Source organism: Triturus cristatus, chromosome 4_2 (genome assembly GCF_964204655.1).
Source record: "Triturus cristatus chromosome 4_2, aTriCri1.1, whole genome shotgun sequence".
Taxonomy (NCBI): Eukaryota; Metazoa; Chordata; class Amphibia; order Caudata; family Salamandridae; genus Triturus; species Triturus cristatus.
Window position 1 is genome coordinate 197,653,756 of NC_140586.1, and position 19,813 is coordinate 197,673,568.

The 19,813-nt window shown below is 47.8% G+C and overlaps 1 protein-coding gene across 4 annotated transcripts in view; it reads right to left on the reverse strand.

The window, feature by feature from the left end:
• The window catches only part of UBN2 (ubinuclein 2), a 645,107-nt gene that overhangs the window by 304,439 nt on the left and 320,855 nt on the right, over positions 1–19,813 (reverse strand). For all 4 annotated transcript variants that reach the window (XM_085601178.1, XM_085601176.1, XM_085601177.1 and 1 more), the window contains one exon: positions 1,516–1,634. In XM_085601178.1, coding sequence (XP_085457304.1) covers positions 1,516–1,634 — 119 coding nt within the window. The remainder of the gene's footprint in view (positions 1–1,515; positions 1,635–19,813) is intronic.

A 19,813-nucleotide genomic window follows, 5' to 3' on the forward strand; every position in this document is an offset into this window, starting at 1 on the left:
AGAAAGTATATTTTGATACCTAGTTGTGGTTCTAAAATAAAACCACCATATATTTTTATATACAAACCATTGGCCTAGAGTTCAGCTCTTGAGTGTGTGAGACCATCTGCTGACTGGGTGTGTACAACAAATGCTTTACACTGTCCTCTGATACTGCCTTACTGCTCGACCAAGCTACCACTTTAGAGGGTAAGGTTATATCTAACTTTAGTCTCTGCCAAACCTCTGGGGACTGTGGACTCTGTGTACACTGAACCTTACTTTAGTGCAGTATATACAGAACCACTTTCTTACAGCGTTTACCAATGCTTTACCAGAGTTTGGCTTTGTGTTCCCAGATCGCCTTAGAATTCATCAAGGCGCAGTCGCTGCAGGCCTTTGAGTTGGATTAGGACCACAGGCAAACATGATGGTGACCAGTCACAGGCATTTCCTTGTGATAGTCCCTACAACGTTTGAGCCATGTAGTTTTAGCCCCTTCAGTGCCCGCCCCTTTCCCCGCCCTGTGCCGGCCGCTGTATTAGCGGGCGGGGTTTATGAAGATGCTGGTCTCGTCATGGGCACAGCGCAACCGCGGCCCATGACGAGACCAGCTCGTCACGGGCATTGAAGAGGTTAAGGGATGACACTTTCCAGAGCACAATGTTTTTAAAACGGACTAGAAAAATTAGTTCTCCAAAAATGGAGATCAGCATACATGAGTGTCACTTATATGAAACTTTGCATGTCACTTTCAGAGCAAAATGACATTCATGCGGAGCCGCACAACGCAGACTGCTGATGCAGAGCGTTAATGCTGAAGATTTTCTGGATCCAGTCAGATGCCTGAGGAATATTCAAAGGTGAGGCATCTATCAGAAACTTAACAACTGAACTGTGCTGATCGGTTTGGTGTACCACAAATGAAGCACAGAGCTCACCAGTCTTCCCTGTGTATGCACAAATCTCCCCTCATCACTATACTGACATAATGCTAGGAATCAGATGAGTATCTCAACACATTTTTCCCACTATACATTCAACTGCAGGAACTATGCATGCAAACAAGCCGCACACTCCAGAAAATGTAACCAACTCCTTCAAAATATACAAATCACTAATCAAACACTTGTATGCACCTGAGAACGTTGAACACCTTCGGGTAAACAGTGACAGAAAGCCTTCTCCAAATACAATGACAATTTTAAAATCTGAGGGCTCTTGCCACCACTTCAAAATTGTGTAGGGAGTCGAATAAAGGCATTGATTTTAGATCACAAGCAACAGCAGAAAAGCAAACAGTCTTGGTTGGCGCCTTCGTGGATCTAAAAAGGCATAAAAAAAATGGTTATCCCCGCCCAAAACATATACAAACAGTAAAAAAGGTGAACTACATGTTTGAGACTTACAAGCCTAATGATACATCTCTAAACTTCAACACAAACGTAGGCATACTAAGCATATCAATCTATTGTGAGTCCATGGATGGGAGATTAAAGTCAGGTGTGTGTTTATATGTTGGTGTACATTACATACTTTGCAGTCTTTGCTCGGTTGTGGGCCAGGCAGTGGTCCTGGAATCTGGAGATCTGTAGGGGCATGATATTACTGACAGCCACCTTTAGCCTCTGCAGAGGTTCACGCAGCCGGTCATCCTAAAACGAGAAAAAAAATAAATCAGGACACAGTTAAAAGAGTTCATGGTTACGAATAAACAGAAAAGTTACCCTCGACAACAGCTACTAAACCATTACCAGCTGCCAAGCTACAATCTGGAAGATCACAGTGCCTGCTCCTCCCTTGCATTCTGCCCCTACTTTCCATTTACCCCTAAAACATTTTACTTTGATATTAAATGGTCTCAAGTACATTTCGATATAAGGAAAATGCAACTTACCCAGTATGCATCTGTTCTTGGCATGTAGAGCCACATGCTGTGCATAAGTCTGCCATCTAGTGTTGGGCCCGGACGTTTGCACTTTGATTTTGTTTGAAAAAGTATTTTCCAGTCACGAGGTAGGTGACTCCTCCTTTTGGTGATAGAGCGCATGGGCATAGACTCCATTGTTAGCTTGTTTTCCCGCAGAGGGTGAGAATGGAGTTAGTAAGAGTAGAATAGAGATGTCAATGTTGAAGTATCAAATCAAGATAGTAATGGGACAGGTAACCAGGGAGGTGTGTGAGCGCATGTGACTCTACAGCTCTAAATGCCAAGAACAGATGCATACTGTGCAAGTAGCATTTTCCGTTTGAGGCATGTGAGCTGTAGATCACATGCTGTGCATAAACTATGCAGCAGTAATCTCCCCAAGGGGTGGCTAACCTGTATGTGAGGAATTCACCGCTGGTCCCGGGACTTCCAACATGGCGGCGGCCCTCGACCAAACCGGGAGTCAGGGCAGCGTGCTAGTCGTGGACGCACACTCAGACAAGGATGCTACTGGTGAATGGAGGAGAAAAGGAAAGCCGGGGAGAGAGACAAGCGTTCTTCGACCGGAGTCGGAGGCGAAGAAGAACCACGGTGGGAGAAGCGGAGGCAGGACAGCGACGGAGGAAGCAGCAAGGCGGAGGACACCATTACCGGGGAGCAGTCGGCACCAGGAGAGCGGGAGAAGGAGGAAATGACCGGCAAACAGGAGAAACGCTCCCAGAGCACTGCGCTTGAGACCAGTACTCCAGAGATGAGTGAGGAGGCTGGATCTCCCTTCACCATGGCCCCGGAGGGTCATGGTTAAAGGCAAGTGCCATTAGCACGTTTCTTTTCTTTTAAGGGCTGGTGGACAGGACTAAAAGCGGCACCCAGATAGTCACGCGATTCCCTCACCTAGGCAGCCCACCGATAGGGCACTGGTGAAGGCTTGCACAAACCCTTACCGCCTTCCACTAAACGGTGCAGGCCAGCGGCCTAATCCTTACTTTCTTGTGTTGTTTTTTCCTTTTGCTCATCATTTTGGCTTACCCCTTGATGCCTCAACTCCCCTCCGGGAAAGCGAACCCCCTCCAGGAAGACCCAAGAGAGGACAAGCCTGGACGAAGTGGGACATTGGGGCAACATTCCTGATTCTGGAGAACGGTGTATCCCTTGTAACCTTTGTTTGGTTTGCAATAAGGAATATGCTACTTACCAGTATGCATCTGTTCTTGGCATGTAGAGCTGCAGAGTCACACACTGAGGATAAGATCGCCATCTGGTGTTGGGCTCGGATGATTGCAGGTTGTTGTTGTCTTCGGAGAAGTCTTTGGTCACGAGGTTGGTGACTCCTCCCCTGGACAACAGTGCGCATGGGCATCCACTCCATCGGCAGATTGTTTTTCGCCATGATGGGAAAAGATGGAGTATATAGAAAAGAAAGAAAGGATGTCCATGTGTAATGTCTAAGTAAGACGGATGCTGGAACAGATACAGGTCCCGGGGAGGCGGGCGGGCGTGTGTGACTCTGCAGCTCTACATGCCAAGAACAGATGCATACTGGTAAGTAGCATATTCCGTTCGAGGCATATGAGCTGCAGATCACACACTGAGGATAGATTATACAGCAGTGCTCCCCTTAGCGGTGGTCGCCTGTATCCGTTGCAGCAGTTTGAAATAAAGTTTTTAGGACAGCCTGGCCCACGGAGGCCTGTTGTTTGGCCTGCACGTCAACACAATAGTGTTTAGTGAAGGTGTGCGTGGTAGACCATGTGGCTGCCTTGCAAATGTCTTCTAAGGGAATATTGCCTAAGAAGGCCATAGAAGCCCCTATTTTACGCGTGGAGTGCGCCCTAGGGGGAACTGTGAGTGTACGTTTAGCCTTGAGGTAGCATATTTGGATGCATTTAACTATCCACCTGGCTATTCCTGATTTGGAGATCGGGTTGCCTTTGTTTGGTGGCGCGAAAGCAACAAAGAGTTGTTTTGTCTTTCGAAAAGGTTTTGTTCTGTCGATGTAATAAAGCAATGCTCTTTTAACATCTAGGGTATGTAGGGCCCTTTCAGCTACCGAGTCTGGATTTGGGAAAAAGACCGGTAGTTCTACTGATTGGTTAAGGTGGAAAGGGGAAATCACTTTTGGAAGAAATTTAGGGTTTGTCCTAAGAACCACTTTGTTACGGTGTAGTTGTAAGAAAGGTTCTTCAAGTGTAAGGGCTTGTATTTCACTTACTCTGCGCAGGGAAGTGATTGCGATAAGGAAGGCTACCTTCCATGTTAGGAATTGCAATTCACATTTGTGCATAGGTTCAAATGGGGGGCCCATGAGTCTTGTTAGAACCACATTGAGATTCCACACTGGGGCAGGTGGCAATCTTGGGGGAAGAATCCTTTTGAGACCTTCCATAAACGCTTTGATGGCTGGTACCTTAAAAAGGGACAGGTGTTGCCTATTTTGCAAGTAGGCTGCCAAGGCTGCTAGGTGTAATCGTATAGAGGAATACGCTAGATTGCATCTTTGCAAGTGTAGTAGATAGCAAATGATGTTTTGGATGGAAGCATCCAATGGATGTATGTCATTATTAGCGCAGTAGATGGCAAATCGTTTCCATTTAGCGGCATAACACGCTCTAGTAGTAGGGCGTCTGGCTTCTTTTATGATATTCATACAGTCTGGAGGGAGATTGAGGTAACCGAACTCTAAGACCTCAGGAGCCAGATCGCTAGGTTCAGTGTTTGAGGATCTGGGTGTCTGATTTCTCCATGGTTCTGGGTTAACAGATCCGGGGAGAGGCGTAGCTTTTGATGTGGAACTAAAGATAGTTCCAGAAGTGTGGTGAACCACGGTTGACGTGCCCAAGTGGGAGCCACTAGTATTAGTGTTAGTGACTGTTGTTTCAGTTTGCGTACCACAAATGGAACTAGTGGGAGAGGCGGAAAGGCGTACGCAAATCTGCCTGACCAGTTCATCCATAGGGCATTGCCCTTCGACTGTGGGTGTGGAAACCTGGCGGCGAAGGTTGGGCATTTTGTGTTTTCGGGAGTGGCGAACAGGTCTATGTCTGGTTGTCCCCACTTTTGGAAGAAGGGGAGTAGAACCTTGGGGTGTAGTTCCCATTCGTGGATCTGTTGTGTGTGGCGACTTAGGAGGTCGGCCACTTGATTGTGGATCCCTGGGAGATGTTCTGCTAACAGGTAGATGTTTTGGGGAATTGCCCATCTCCAGATTTGCTGTGCCAGTTGGGACAGTTGGAGAGAGTGTGTCCCTCCCTGTTTCTGTATATAATACATTGTCGTCATGTTGTCTGTGCGTATGAGGACAGTTTTGTTCTTTAGGTGAATTTGAAAGGATTTTAGTGCTAGGAACACTGCTAAGAGTTCCAGGTGGTTGATGTGGAGCAGTTTTTGTTGACTGGTCCATCTGCCCTGAGTGGTATGGTGAAGGAGGTGGGCTCCCCACCCCGTGAGAGATGCGTCTGTAGTTAGCACAACTTGTGGAAGAGGCTCTAAGAACGGTCTCCCTTTGGACAGGTTGATGGTGTTCCACCATTTCAGTGATCGAAGTGAGCGACTGTCCACCAACACCAGATCGGTAAGTTGTCCGTGAGCTTGGTTCCACTGTTGTGCTAAGCATTCTTGTAAGGGACGCATTTGAAGTCGTGCGCGTGGGACTATGGAGATGCACGACGCCATCATGCCTAGGAGCTGCATGAACACTCTTGCTGGAAGAGATGGATGAGTTTGAAATTGAGAGATGAGATTTTGTATACTGGCTATCCTGGCTGTGCTGGGATAGGCAATGGCTTTGGATGTATCTATGGTTGCTCCTAGATACTGATGTAAGTGGGAAGGTTGTAGGTGGGATTTGGGGTAGTTGATAGTGAATCCCAAATCGTGGAGAGTTTGAATCGTGCGATGAGTGTGGAGAACGCATTTTTGGTATGTATTGGCTTTTATGAGCCAATCGTCCAGATAGGGGAAGACATGGATCTGTTGTCTTCTGAGATGCGCTGCCACGACTGCTAGGCACTTGGTGAACACTCTGGGTGCTGTTGTTACTCCGAATGGGAGAACTGTAAATTGATAGTGTTGCCCATCTACCACAAATCGTAGATATTTTCTGTGAGCGGGATGCATAGGGATGTGAAAGTATGCGTCCTTGAGGTCCAATGTGGCGAGGAAGTCTCCCTGTTGTAAAAGTGGGAGGACTTGTTGGAGAGTGGTCATGTGAAAATGATCTGAATGTATATACTGGTTTAGTAGTCTGAGATCCAGTATGGGCCTTAGTGTTTTGTCCTTTTTGGGAATGAGGAAGTATAGAGAATATACCCCTTTTCCCTGATGTTGAAGGGGGACTGGTTCTATCGCATGTTTTTGTAACAGGGATTGAACTTCTTGTTTGAGGAGAGAGAGATGATGCGAGGACATTGGACGTTGTTTGGGCGGTATGTTTGGGGGGGATTGTATGAGTTCGAGGCAGTAGCCAGACTGGATAATTTGTCTTACCCACCTGTCTGTGGTGATGGAAGTCCAGACAGGCAGGAATTGTTGGAGTCGCCCCCCGACCGGAGTGGAATGGTCTGGGGGGAGTGGTGGCAAGTCACTGTTTGGTGGCTGGTGAGGTGCGGGTGTTGTTGTTGTTGCCCCGTCCTCGACCTTTGTTATTGTTTCCCCTATAACCTCCCCGGAAGTAACCTCTGTTAGGGGATGTTTGTCCAGAATTTTTAAAGGTGGACGTGGTCTCAGTTGATGTGTTTTTGGAGCCTCCTCTATAAAAGGAGCGACGAAAGGAACCCCGGTTTTGATGAGACTGCAGTGCTCCCATAGACTTGGCAGTTTCATTATCCTTTTTCATTTTTTCTAATGCAGTATCCACTGCAGGGCCAAATAGCTGCTCTTGGTTGAAAGGTTGAGCTAGAATTGCGGTTTGAACCTCCGGTTTAAAACCGGAAATACGGAGCCAGGCATGTCGTCTGAGTAAGACGCTAGTATTGACCGCTCTAGAAGCAGTGTCTGCTGCATCTAAGGCGCATTTAATGGAGGCATTAGATATTAATTTGCCTTCTTGGATGAGGTCAGAGGCCTGGGACTTAAAAGGTTCAGGCAGATGTTGCATAAGGTCCTCAAGTTGGTCATAATGCGCTCTATCATACCTGGCTAACAGGGCCTGGGTATTCGCAATACGCCAATGGTTAGCCGCCTGCGCGGCGACCCGTTTGCCCGAGGCTTCTAAAAGCTTAGACTCCTTGTCTGGGGGAGGCGTTTCTCCAGTTGTCTGAGTTAGCGCGCTTCCTGGCATTTGATACGACTAGGGAGTCTAAAGGGAGCTGGGCCTTAATGTATGCAGGGTCTTGCGGGGCTGGTCGGTACTTTTTTTCGATGCGTGGGTTGAGAACCCTAGCTCGAACAGGGTCCTTAAAGACTTCAGTAGCATGCTTTATGACCCCTTTGATCATGGGCAGTATGTGAACAGTCTTTTGTGACTGCTCAAAGGTATCAAGGAGGAAGTCCTCTTCAATGGCGTCTGTGTGCATAGTAACGCCGTGGAATGTTGCTGCCCTATTTATAAGTTGGCCGTACCCTAGGTGGTCATCAGGAGGGGAGGGCTTGGAAGGGTAGGTAGTGGGGTCAGGCATGTCAGGTATAGGATAAGACCAGTCATCCATGGGTGCTGGGTCTGGGAACGTAAAAGGGTCGTTTGGGTCAACAGGATCATCAAATAAATCAGGGTCCGCCCCTCCCCCTAAGTCATCATTATCATCCTGTGGAGGAGGTGAATGATAGGGAGATGGTAAAGGTAAAGGTAAAGGTAAAGGAGAATCAGGAGGAGGAGGGGGGGACGGGTTAGGAGGTAAAACAGGAGAGGAAGGACGAAGTGGTGAAGTAGCACAGTCCTTTTTCCGTATGGGAGCTGGGGGAGGTGTAGTGTCCAGCTTCCGCTTTTTATATGGGATGGCAGTCACATGTCCCGTTTTAGGATTGATATAGATCCGCTTCTGAGTAGGATCTGGTCGAAAAAGATCATCTGGCTCCGAAGGTGGTGTCTGTGACGTCCGCTTCGGGTCTTTATGAGCTTGTTTCGGTGTCGACTGATTTTTCGGTGTCGACTGATTTTTCGGCGCCGACTGATTTTTCGGCGCCGACTGATTTTTCGGCGCCGACTGATTTTTCGGCGCCGACTGATTTTTCGGCGCCGACTGATTTTTCGGCGCCGACTGATTTTTCGGCGCCGACTGATTTTTCGGCGCCGACTGATTTTTCGGCGCCGACTGATTTTTCGGCGCCGACTGATTTTTCGGCGCCGACTGATTTTTCGGCGCCGACTGAGGTTTCGGCGCCGACTGAGGTTTCGGCGCCGACTGAGGTTTCGGCGCCGACTGAGGTTTCGGCGCCGACTGAGGTTTCGGCGCCGACTGAGGTTTCGGTGCCGACTGAGGTTTCGGTGCCGACTGAGGTTTCGGTGCCGACTGAGGTTTCGGTGCCGACTGAGGTTTCGGTGCCGACTGAGGTTTCGGTGCCGACTGAGGTTTCGGTGCCGATGGACTTTCAGGTATCGATGTTGAAGAACGTTTCGGTGCCGGTGGAGACTTCGGTGCCGAGGAACGTTTCTGTGCCGAAGGAGATTTCGGTCTTGGAGCCTGTTTCGGTGCCGACAATGGGTGTTTGGGTGCCGAGGGTGTTAAAGGCACAATTAGGTGAGGTTTGCTCGAGCCCGAGCCACCCACAGGCTTAGTTGTCTTCGGAGCCGGGCCCGAGGGCGGGGCTTCTGAAGAGGATTTCCGGTCGCGACTGGGCCCAACTGGCGGAGTCTTGACCAATGCTTTTTTAGATGGGGCAGGGGCAGGGGGGGTGGTACTCACACGCTGCCCTGGAGTGATGAGGTCATCGGAATCGTCGGCTTCGGACACGATCTCGAGATCTTCGGTGTCGTCTTCGGGAACATCTTGAGCAAAGATGTCCTCCGGTTCTGGAGCTGGTTTGGCCATAATATGGCGTCGAGCTCTTCGGTCCCGGAGGGTCTTCTTCGAACGGAAAGCGGAACAAGCTGGACAGGTGGACTCGTTGTGTTCCGGCGACAGGCAGAGGTTGCAAACCTCGTGGTGGTCACTGTGGGGGAACTTCGCTCCACACTGGGGGCATTTTTTGAAGGGTGTCCTGTCCATCAGCCGCTTCCGGAACCGGTCCGAGTTGATGTCGACGTCGATGAAATGAAGATTAAAGAGTTAAATTGATTGCTGGAAGTTTTCTGCTGGAGCGGAAAAAAGTTCATCCGAACCCAATGGCGGAAAAAAACAATCTGCCGATGGAGTGGATGCCCATGCGCACTGTTGTCCAGGGGAGGAGTCACCAACCTCGTGACCAAAGACTTCTCCGAAGACAACAACAACCTGCAATCATCCGAGCCCAACACCAGATGGCGATCTTATCCTCAGTGTGTGATCTGCAGCTCATATGTCTCGAACAGGGTGTTACAGAAACAACCTAGCCTATGGCTGCCTCAATGGGAGGGATCTAAGGGACGCCCACACCCTTCATAGGACCACACCTGTAGCTGATGCAGTGGTTTGACATAGTGAACGTAAAACTGCCAGGCCTACATTAGCTTGTTGTCTGGTTAACACATCTATACAATACTGTTTTGTGAATGTGTGTGGTGTATACCATGTTGCAGCTTTGCAGATGTCCGCTGTATGTCAGAATATTTCCAAAGAAAGCGATAGAAGTCCCCAGTTTGCGAGTGGAATGCGTTCTAGAGGGAATTGGTAAAGTTCTTTGCTTTTGGATAACATGTTTGAATACATTTGACTATCCACCATGCAATACCGGATTTTGAAATGGGATTGCCTTTGTGCGGTGGAGCAAACGCGAAAACAAGTTTAGTGTTACAAAAAGGTTTTATTCTATGTAATACAGTAATGCTCTTTTAACATCTAAAGTGTTTAGAGCACGTTCTGCCACAGAATCTGGTTGAGGAAAGAACACTAGCAACTCAACAGATTGGTTGATGTGGAAGGCAGAAACTACTTTAGGTAGAAATTTAGGTTTATTACGAAGACCCACTTTGCTTTGGTGTACTTGTAAAAATGGTTCTTCTATGGTTAATGCCTGAAGCTCACCCACTCTCCTGAGTGATGTGATAGCAATGAGGAAAGCAACTTTCCAAGTGAGAAATTGAAGTTCACATTTATGTAAAGGCTCGAAGGGTGGACCCATTAGCCTGGTAAGGACAATATTAAGATTCCACACTGGGAAAGGTGTAAGTCATGGAGGAATAATTCTTTTGAATCCTTCCATGAAGGCCTTAACCGCAGCACGAATTCCGCAGCGGTGCGGCGGTTTGAAAGAGTGGGCAGGGCCGCGTCGGCCAACGGACGTACGCAGCACTAGCCAGGTAGTGCTCGCGACAGCCGTTGGGAACACGGAAGGGGTTAATAACAGGCACTCTGAAAAGGGGACAGGTTTGGTCTATTTTGAAGATCTGCGGCTATTGCAACGAGATGCAAGTGTATAGATGTGTACGCTAAATTTGAATGTTGTAAATGTAGTAGATAACAAATGATATTCGGAATGGAAGCATCAAGTGGGTTGACCTGGTTGTTATTACAATAAATTACAAACTGCTTCCATTTTGCTGCATAGCAAGCTCTTGTAGTAGGTCTTCTGGCCTCTTTAATGATATTCAAACAGTCTGGTGGAAGATTCAGATAACCAAACTCTGATTTCAGGTACCAGATCGCAAGGTTGAGAGGTTTGGGATCTTGATGTCTTACCTCTCCATGGCTCTGTGTGATGAGACTGATGTGATGAGAGTTCTAACAGGGTAGTGAGCCAGGGCCGGTGAGCCCAAGTTGGAAACCAGGATTAGTGTGAGATGTTTGCCTGAGCTTCCAAACCACTAGTGGAATGAGTGGGAGAGGCGGAAAAGCTTAAGCAAATATCAATGACCAGTTCATCCGTAGAGCATTGCCTTTGGATAATGGGTGTGGATACCTGGAAGCGAAGTTTGGGCATTTGTGTTTAGGTGTGTGGCAAACAGATCTATGTCTGGAAAACCCCACATCTGAAAAAAAGGGAGGAGAACTTGGGGGTGAAGTTCCCACTCGTGGACCTGTTGTCTGTCTGCTGAGGAGCTCTGCAGTTTGATTGTTCACCACTGGGAGGTGTTCCGTGAGGTGATACATTTTTTGATAAATGGCCCATCTCCAAATGTCCTGTGCAAGGTGCGGCAGTTGGAGAGTTATGTCCCTCCTTGTTTCTGTATATAATACATTGCTGTCCTGTCTGTACATATCACGACAGCTTTGCCTACCAGGTGAATTTGGCAGGCTTTGAGCGCTAGAAAGATTGTTAGCAGCTCTAGATGATTTATGTGGAGTTACTTTTCCTTTTGACTCCATAATCCCTGAATTGTAAAATGTAAATAAATAATGTGTGGGTTTTGGAGAGGAGCTTCCCAACTATTGAGAGAGGCGCCTGCTGTTAGAACAGTCTGTGAAAGGCCACCCTTTTCAAAGGTTCTGTGGATTCCACCACTGCAGAGCGCATGGAGTGTGGCAGTCCACCAATCCTAGATCTGTCAATCGACCCAGAGACCGATTCCACTGGTGTGCTGAACATTCTTGAAGGGGACGCATCTAAAGTCTTGCATAAGGAACTATCATGATGCAAGATGCCATCATTCCAAGTAGTTGCATGAATACCCGAGCTGGTAGTGAGTGATCGGGTTGAAATGAGAACATAAATATTGTGAATTCTGGCTGGACTGGAACAGGGTAGAGCTTTGAGTATCTACAGTGCCCCCCCCCCCCCCCCCCAAGTACGTTTGTGTATCGGAGGGTTGAAGATGGGACTTTGACAGATTGATTGTAAATCCGAGGTGGTGTAGTGTGCTGTAGGCACTTTGTGAGAGAGCTGGCTTTGATGAGCCAGTTGTCTAAATATGGGAAGACGTGAACATGTTGTCTTCACAGATGTGCAGCAACTACTGCTAGACATTTGGTAAATACTCTGGGAGCAGTAGTTAATCCGAATGGGAGCACTTTGAATGATAATGTTGTCCCCCTATTACAAACCTGAGGTATTTGCAATAAGCAGGATGTATTGGAATATGGAAGTAGCCGTATTTTAAGTCCAGAGTGGACATAAAGTCGCCTTGTTGTAACAGAGGAAGTACCTGTTGGAGATTGACCATATGGAAGTGATCTGATTGAATGTATAGGTTTACTTCTCTGAGGTCTAATATAGGCCTGAGAGAACCATCCTTTTTGGGAATTAGAAAATGGAGAGAGTATACCCCTGTCACCTGATATTGTAGTGGGATTGGTTCTACAGCTCCTTCTTCCAGAAGAGATTGGACCTCTTGTTTGAGTAGGTGTAGGTGTTCCGGAGATAGTTTGTGTTCGAGATGGAATGTTTGGAGGGTTGCTGGTAAGCTCCAGGCAGTAACCAGATTTGATAATTTGTAAAACCCATTCATCTGATGTGATTGAATTCCAGACTGGGAGAAATTGAGTGAGACGTCCCACGACAGGTGTTGAATGATTGGGAAACAAGTCACTGCTTATTTGTGGCTGGGGAAGTACGGGGTGTATTGCCTCTCCCTCTTCCTTTGCCATTGTTTCCCCGCAATCCACCTCGAAAATAACCTCTGGTAGAAGTTGATTGACTATTGCATCTATGTGAGGTAGAGGACCAGTCAGTAGGCATGGACTTTGAGCCTCCCCTGTAAAAGGATTGGGAAAATGAGCCACCGTTAGACGGTGTTTGTAGTGCTCCAATAGACTTGGCTACCTCAGCGTCCTTCATTTTTTCTAATGAAGTGTCCACTGCAGGACCAAATAAATGCTCCTTATTAAAAGGTGAATTTAAAATAGATGCTTGAACTTCCGGCTTAAAATCCGATATTCTAAGCCATGCGTGGTAAAGGATGCTGGTGTTAATAGCACATAAAGCTGTATCTACTGCGTCTAGAGCACACCTGATTGAAGTATTGGAAATAAGGTTCCCTTCCTAGATAATGTCATGAGCCTTGGATGTATGATCATCAGGTCAGTATTGCATCAATTGTTCTAGCTCATCAGAATGAGCTTTGTCATACCTTGCTAAGAGCGCTTGCGTATTAGCTATGCGCAAATGATTGGCTGCTTTCGCTGCTTCTCTTATGTCTGAGACATCTATTAACTTAGACTCTTTGTCGGGAAGCGGAACATCTCCTGTTAAGAGAATTAACTTGTTTACAAGCATTTGATACTGTGAGAAAGTGCCATCTTTCTTGCATGGTTTGCCCCCACTTTTTGCTGAATTGCTGAATGTACTTTGACTGAGTGTGCCCTGGGCTCCTGCCAATCAGGTGCCCAGGGCCTATGTTCCTTCCCTAAAAACTGTGCTGAAACCTAAAACCCAAATTGGCAAACCCTGGCCACATGTCAGCCCCTGGTAAATGGTACACTAGGTAACCAGGGCCTTGTGACCAGGGAAGGCCACTAAGGGCTGCAGCACTTATTGTGCCACCCTTAGAGGCCCTGTACCCTGACACAAACACACTGCCCTTGCAGGCTGAGTGTCTGGGTATAGAACCAAACAGTCAACATGGCACACCTCCCTGTGTGCCATGCCCACAACAGTACACTGCCCTGGTGTACATCAGCCACCCCTCTAGCTGGGTGCCCTATGCCAGTGGTGTGGGTACAGGAGCATGAGCCCTGAGCCACTACAGTACCCAGGTCAATTCCTGGGCACTGTAAGTGCAGTGCTGCCATTTAAGAGTATATGGTGCTGGGAGATCGTCAACACAAACTCCACAACACCATGATGGCTCCACTAAAGACTGAGAAGTTTGGTATCCAACTTCTCAGCACATTAAACCCGCACTGATGCCAGTGCAGGATTTAATGTACAATGCACGACAGAGGACATCTTAGAGATGGCCCCTGAACCTAACCTACAATCCACGTCTGGTCTGAGGGGCTGCCTAGGCTGCCACACAGCAGACATGTTGCTGGACCCCTGGGTAGAGAGTCATCCGCTCTGCTGGGCCTGCAACAATGCACATCCTTGGCGAGGTGCTAGGTCTCCTCCCCAGGATGGGCAGGGGAAGCTTCAAAGGAATGCCGCCTTTGTGAGCTTCTCCAGGCCACTTTCTGTACTCAGCAACTGGCCCCTACTGGTTCTAAACCCCCACTCTGGCGGGAAGACTGGCCGGAAACCCCAAGGAAGGACAGGGGGTGTGACAGCCTCTGCCAACCCCACCCCTCAGGTGGGGTAGGCGAGGTGGAACACATCTACGGGCTCTCGCAATCTTGAAGATGGGGTTCCCTGCCCAATCAGGACTAGGCCACTGCCCCCTCCCAAAGGAGAGTGGCATTATAGGGGGTGTACCCACCCCAGGGCAGGGACCCAGTGGTCCCTCCCCTTTACCTACCTGTAACGCCCCTAAATTTAGTATTTAGGGGCTCCCTGAACCTTCCTTCCTCAGATTCCAGATCCTAAAACAGCTAAGAAAATCAAGAAGAAAGAAGACCTGCCATGCAGCTGCTAAGAAGAGGAAGACACCTATTGCTTTGGCCTCAACCCTACCGGCCTGTCGACCCTCGAACCTGCTCCTGTGGCCAGCAACCTCACAAAACCCCGGAGGACCTGGCTACCTTGTGACTCTGAGCATCTGGGACTCCCACGAGCAGTGGCACTGCTCAAAGCAAGTAACTGACCCCTGGCATCTGCCAGGAACCGCGAACCCTGCACACTCTGCACCCGCCAAGTCTGGCCTGTGCTGGAGTGGACAAAGACCACAAGGACGTCCCCCTGGCAACTATGACCCAACATCCGGCACCCAAGGATCCACCACGACGCTCCTGACGACGCCTGCAGCCTCAGAACTAGGGACCCCCCCCCAACCACGATCAACAGATGGTAAGATTTCCCGGCACCCCTGGACCAAGTGCCCTGCGGCCCCCTGTGCCCAACTCCTGGATACCTAACTATCCTCCAACTACCCAACTTACCTCTCGAAGTGGTGGTCGCACCTGAAGAATCTTCGTCCCAGAGCCTGCAGCCTTTGTTCGTTCTTCAGCTTCTCCATTGCCATCCATTGAGCGCCCGACAGCTCAAAAGCACCCAGTCGCCCGAGTGGCCCTGGCAGTGCAACTTCTACTCTAACCTACTTCCCCATTTGCCCTGAGCAAGTGACCAGGAGCCCAGCTCGCACAGCCGCATGGCCTGCTAGTCAGCAGCCACCAACCAAGGCCCCCCTGCCTCCCATAGGATAACATTGGGCCTAACTCTCTGCACCCGGCTGCTCCCGTGCCACTGAGGGTGTAACAACTGTACTTACCTGACCCTGTGAGACCCCTGAGTCTATGCCCAGAACCTTAACTCTGCCAGTCGAGTACTTACCCAAAAGCCGATAACTCACTTTTCTTCCATAGGGTAACATTGACTGGTTTCTCTTGAAATTTCTTCTAAGTGTGGAGTTTCGAAACTTTAAAATATTCACCTAAAATCAACCGAGTAACGAAAAAGGAAATACTCACCTGCTATTAGGAGAGATCCCACTGCTGGATCTTGGTGCCCAGCACTGACCCTGAAAAGTACTTACGACCGTACTTACCACTAACTCAATTTTCTCCCATAGGAAACCATTTAGACTGTTTTTCTGTGAAATTTCTTCTAATCATCGATTTTTGCAAACTATGAATAGTCCTTAAAAATCGTACCAGCTGTGGAAACGCAATTACTTACCTGTTTTAGATAGATCCCCAGTACTGACTCTAGGAGCCCAGCACTGGATTACAAAAGGTACGAGAACATACTTTACCCGTAACTTGAATTTTCTCCCAAAGGAAACCATTGACTGTTTTTCTGTGAAATGAAATTTCTTCTAAGTGTAGATTTTGCAAACTTATAAATATTCCTTAAGAATCGCCTGTGTAACTTAAACGCAGTTTCTCAACTGCCTACAGGTGGTACACTAGTGCTGGATCTAGGATCCAACACTGACCTAGAAAAAGTAACCATAACCCCACTTACCTGCCAAGTGAATTTCCTTCCATAGGATAACATTGGTAATTTGATTAGAAAAAGTTTGTAAGTGTCAACTTTTGAAATAGCAAAATATTGTTCAAAACTTACAACAGTAACTAGAAGTATTTATTCACTGGTTTCCAAGAACTGTCCCAGGACTGAATCTAGGATCCAGTAATGGAGTTACAAAAGTAATCCTAAAAGTAATCAATTGCATTTAACTTGAAATTCCCATTGAGCTCAATGTATTATTGTGTTTGAAATTGTGTTGCCTATTGCAACAAACTAACTATTGCATTCAAAAGTCAATTGCCTATTGCAAAGTATTTAACTAAAGCATCTCATTCTGAGAAAGTATATTTTCATTCAGATTGTTGGTTCTAAAATAAAAACCACCATCTATTTTTATATACAAACCATTGGCCTAGAGTTCAGTTCTTGAGTGTGTGAGACCATTTGCTGACTGGGTGTGTACAACGAATGCTTTACACTGTCCTCTGATACTGCCTTACTGCTCGACCAAGCTACCACTTTAGAGAGTAAGGTTATATCTAACTTTAGCCTCTGCCAAATCTCTGGGGACTGTGGACTCTGTACACACTGTACCTATTTGGGAACAGTATATACAGAGCCACTTTCCTACAGATACCACCAACGAATTTAGTGGAACCTGACCCCTGATGAAAATCGAGACTGTAGGTGCTGCTTTGTATTTCTTATCCACTCTAGGTCTGAGCACCCTAGCTCTCACTGGATTTTTTAATACCTCATCTGCATGTTTTAACATGCCTTTGAGCATAGGTAGTGTATGTGTTGACTTTTGTGATTCACTTAGTGTCTCAAATAGGAAATCTTCTTTAAGAATCTCCTTATAGAGTTGCACTCCATGATACTGTGCAGCTCTATTAACCAATTTAGTAAACCCCACATTATCATCTGGAGGAGAAGGCCTAGATGGTTATAGGTGTGGATCGTTATTATTAGGATCAATGTTATAGTTTACCCAGGGGTCTGGAGCGTCGCCTTGTGGCACATGTGTGTCCTCATCTAGATCCCCATCCCCCACATCCTGCTGATTTGGAAATTGTGGCGGAGGGGAATCTGTGTGTGTTATGAGAAGGTTAGGATCAATAGGTGGAGAAGGTGAGGAAGATTAAAGAGGTGGAGGAGAAGTATTAGTTCCCATATTTTTTTTCTTTAAAGGGATGTGGTAAGACTTCTCAAATTCTGGCTTTCTTTTCTCTGGCAGCTTTGCATAAAGGTGTCCAGTTTTAGGGTGGATAACCAGTTCCTTTTGTTTGGGGTCAGTGTTAGTAGGTGGAACTTCCAAACAAGGCTCCTTGGATGGAGGAGGAGTGGATTTGTCCTTTGGGACCAGAATTTTCAGCGAAGATTTCGGAACCGATAATTTTTGAGCCAATGATTTCAGAAATGAGGAATTTGGTTCCGATGATTTTGGTGCCGAAGCCTTGAAAGTCTGAATTGGCTTGTCTTTCGGTGCTGAAGTCTTGGGTTTGGTCCCCGGAAGTCGACTCGATCAAGAGCCGAAATGCTTTGTAACTTGTTTCGGTGCCGGGCCTGAAGGCGGGACTTTAGAAACCTGATCTCTGTGCCGACCTTGGCCTGAAGGCAGAGGAGGGACCGGAGCCTTTTTAGAGGCTAGTTTTTGGGGCAGAGGAGTATCTTTCCTCACAGTACGCTGACCAGGTGTGATGTATTCCTCGATGTCGGAGTCTTGCTCGGACACATAGTTCTGCTCTTCCTCCTCTGCCTGTGCATCGAGATCTCTTGGTCGACATCTTCTCCATAGCGGTCTGAAGCGGAGTCTTTGTAGTCCTTGGGTTGATATATCTTGTGATGTCGAGCCCGGCAGTCACTGAGCTTTTTCTTCGATTGGAACAATCGGCAGGCTTCGCAGAGGTCTTCCTCGTGTTCAGGTGATAAACACAAATTGCGCAAGTCGTGGATATCGGTGCGGGGGTAGGTAGAGTGGCACCCGGGGCAGAATTGTATGGAGTCCGTTCCATCGACTGCGAACTCTGTCAACGTGGCTAGGCCCAAGGCCTTGCACAAGACTTTCCGATCAAAATTTTTCAAAATGGAAACGAAACGCGAAGGCAGAAATACACGATCGAGAAACTATAGCGTCGAGGGTAGTGGATTGCGCACCGAGGGGAACCAGAGAATGGTGTTGAACCAGAGCGCAGCAATTCACGCCCGAACCCAATGGCAGAAAAAAATTAAATAACTAAGGAGTTGATGCCCATGCGCACTATCACCGAAAGGAGGAGTCACCTACCTTGTGACTGGGAAATACTTCTTGGACAAAAACAAAGTGCAAACGTCTGGACCCAACACTAGATCGCAGATTTATGCACAGCATGTGATCTACAGCTCACATGCCTCGAACAGGTTATTATAGTTGGGAATGAGGAACTGAAGGAAACTCAGTGGGGGACTAACTATGTAAGATAATTACCCAAGATAACTTTAGGAGTATGGGAGCAAGGCTAAAGGAAGGTATGCTTAGTGCAGAAAGTGTACACAAGGCTTCCTTGCTAGAGTGTGGGTATGCATGCGGGGATTTTGCACAGATGTGAGAAAGTGCCCTCTTTCTGTGTGGTTGCCCCCACTTTTTGCTGAATTGCTGATGTGCTTTGACTGAGCATGCCCTGGGCTCAAGCTAATCCAGTACCCAGGGCCTATATTCTTTCCCTAAAACTACATTGAAGCCTAAACCCAATTGGCATCTCTGGCCACAGGTCATCCCCTGGTATATGGTAACAGGCACCCAGGGCACTGTGACCAGAGAAGACCTCTAAGAGCTGCAGCACTTATTGTGTCACCCTTAGAGGCCCTGTGCCTTCACACTCACACACTGCCTTTGCAGGCTGCGTGTTTTGGTGCAGAACAAAGTAAAGAGTCGACATGGCACACATCCCCGTGTACCATGCCTGAAACCCACTGCCCTGGCATAGGTCAGTCACCCCTCTAGCTGGGTGCACTATACCAGTGGTGAGGGTACCGGAGGTTCCCCATTGCAAACAGGGCGCCCGGCGTTCAAACAGCACCCTGCACCCGGCTGCCCTAGAGCCGCTGAGGGTGCACCTTCGGTGCTACTTTGTTTCCCCTTTTCCCCTGAGCTAAAGTCCAGGAGCTTTGCTCCCACAACCAAGTGGCCTGCCCGTCAGCAGCCACCAACCAGAGGTCCCCAGTCCCCCACTGGGTAACATTGGGCCTCAGCACTGTGCACCCGGCCACCCTAGTTCCGCTGAGGGTGTAACGCGAGTGCATCCCTGACCCTGGGGGACCAGAGTCTACCCCAAAGAACCTCAACTCCCACTACCGAATACTTACACTAAAACCGATAACACTATTTTCCTCCATAGAATAACATTAACTGTTTTTCTTGGAAAAGGGACTCTGTGTGCACACTATACCTCACTTTGGTATAGTATATACAGAGCCAGCTTCCTACAGGTCTCATTTATTGACTGTGTGTGTACAAAAAATGCTTAACACTACTACCCTCTGATAAGTCTAACTGCTTGCCCACACTACAACAGAGTATTTGGGATAATTAATTTAAGCCCTGTAACCCAACACAGGTCGCTTGGACTGTCTACATAGTGTACCTCATTTTGGTGCACTACATAAATAGCCAGCTTTCTACAGGGAGCACCTGAGAAAAAGCTAAGTGTAACTTCAGCATGCTGATAGTTAAGCCAAAAAAGATGACAGGAAGTTTGCAGTTGTCTGGAGGTGGTTGGCGAATGCCTGGGGCGAGCCTGTCTTCAACAGCCAGTTGAAGAAGTAAGGGAATACCTGAACTCCAAAAGTTGGCTGCTACCACAATCATCACTTTAATGCACACTCGATGGGCATTTGGTGAAACCAAATGGAAGC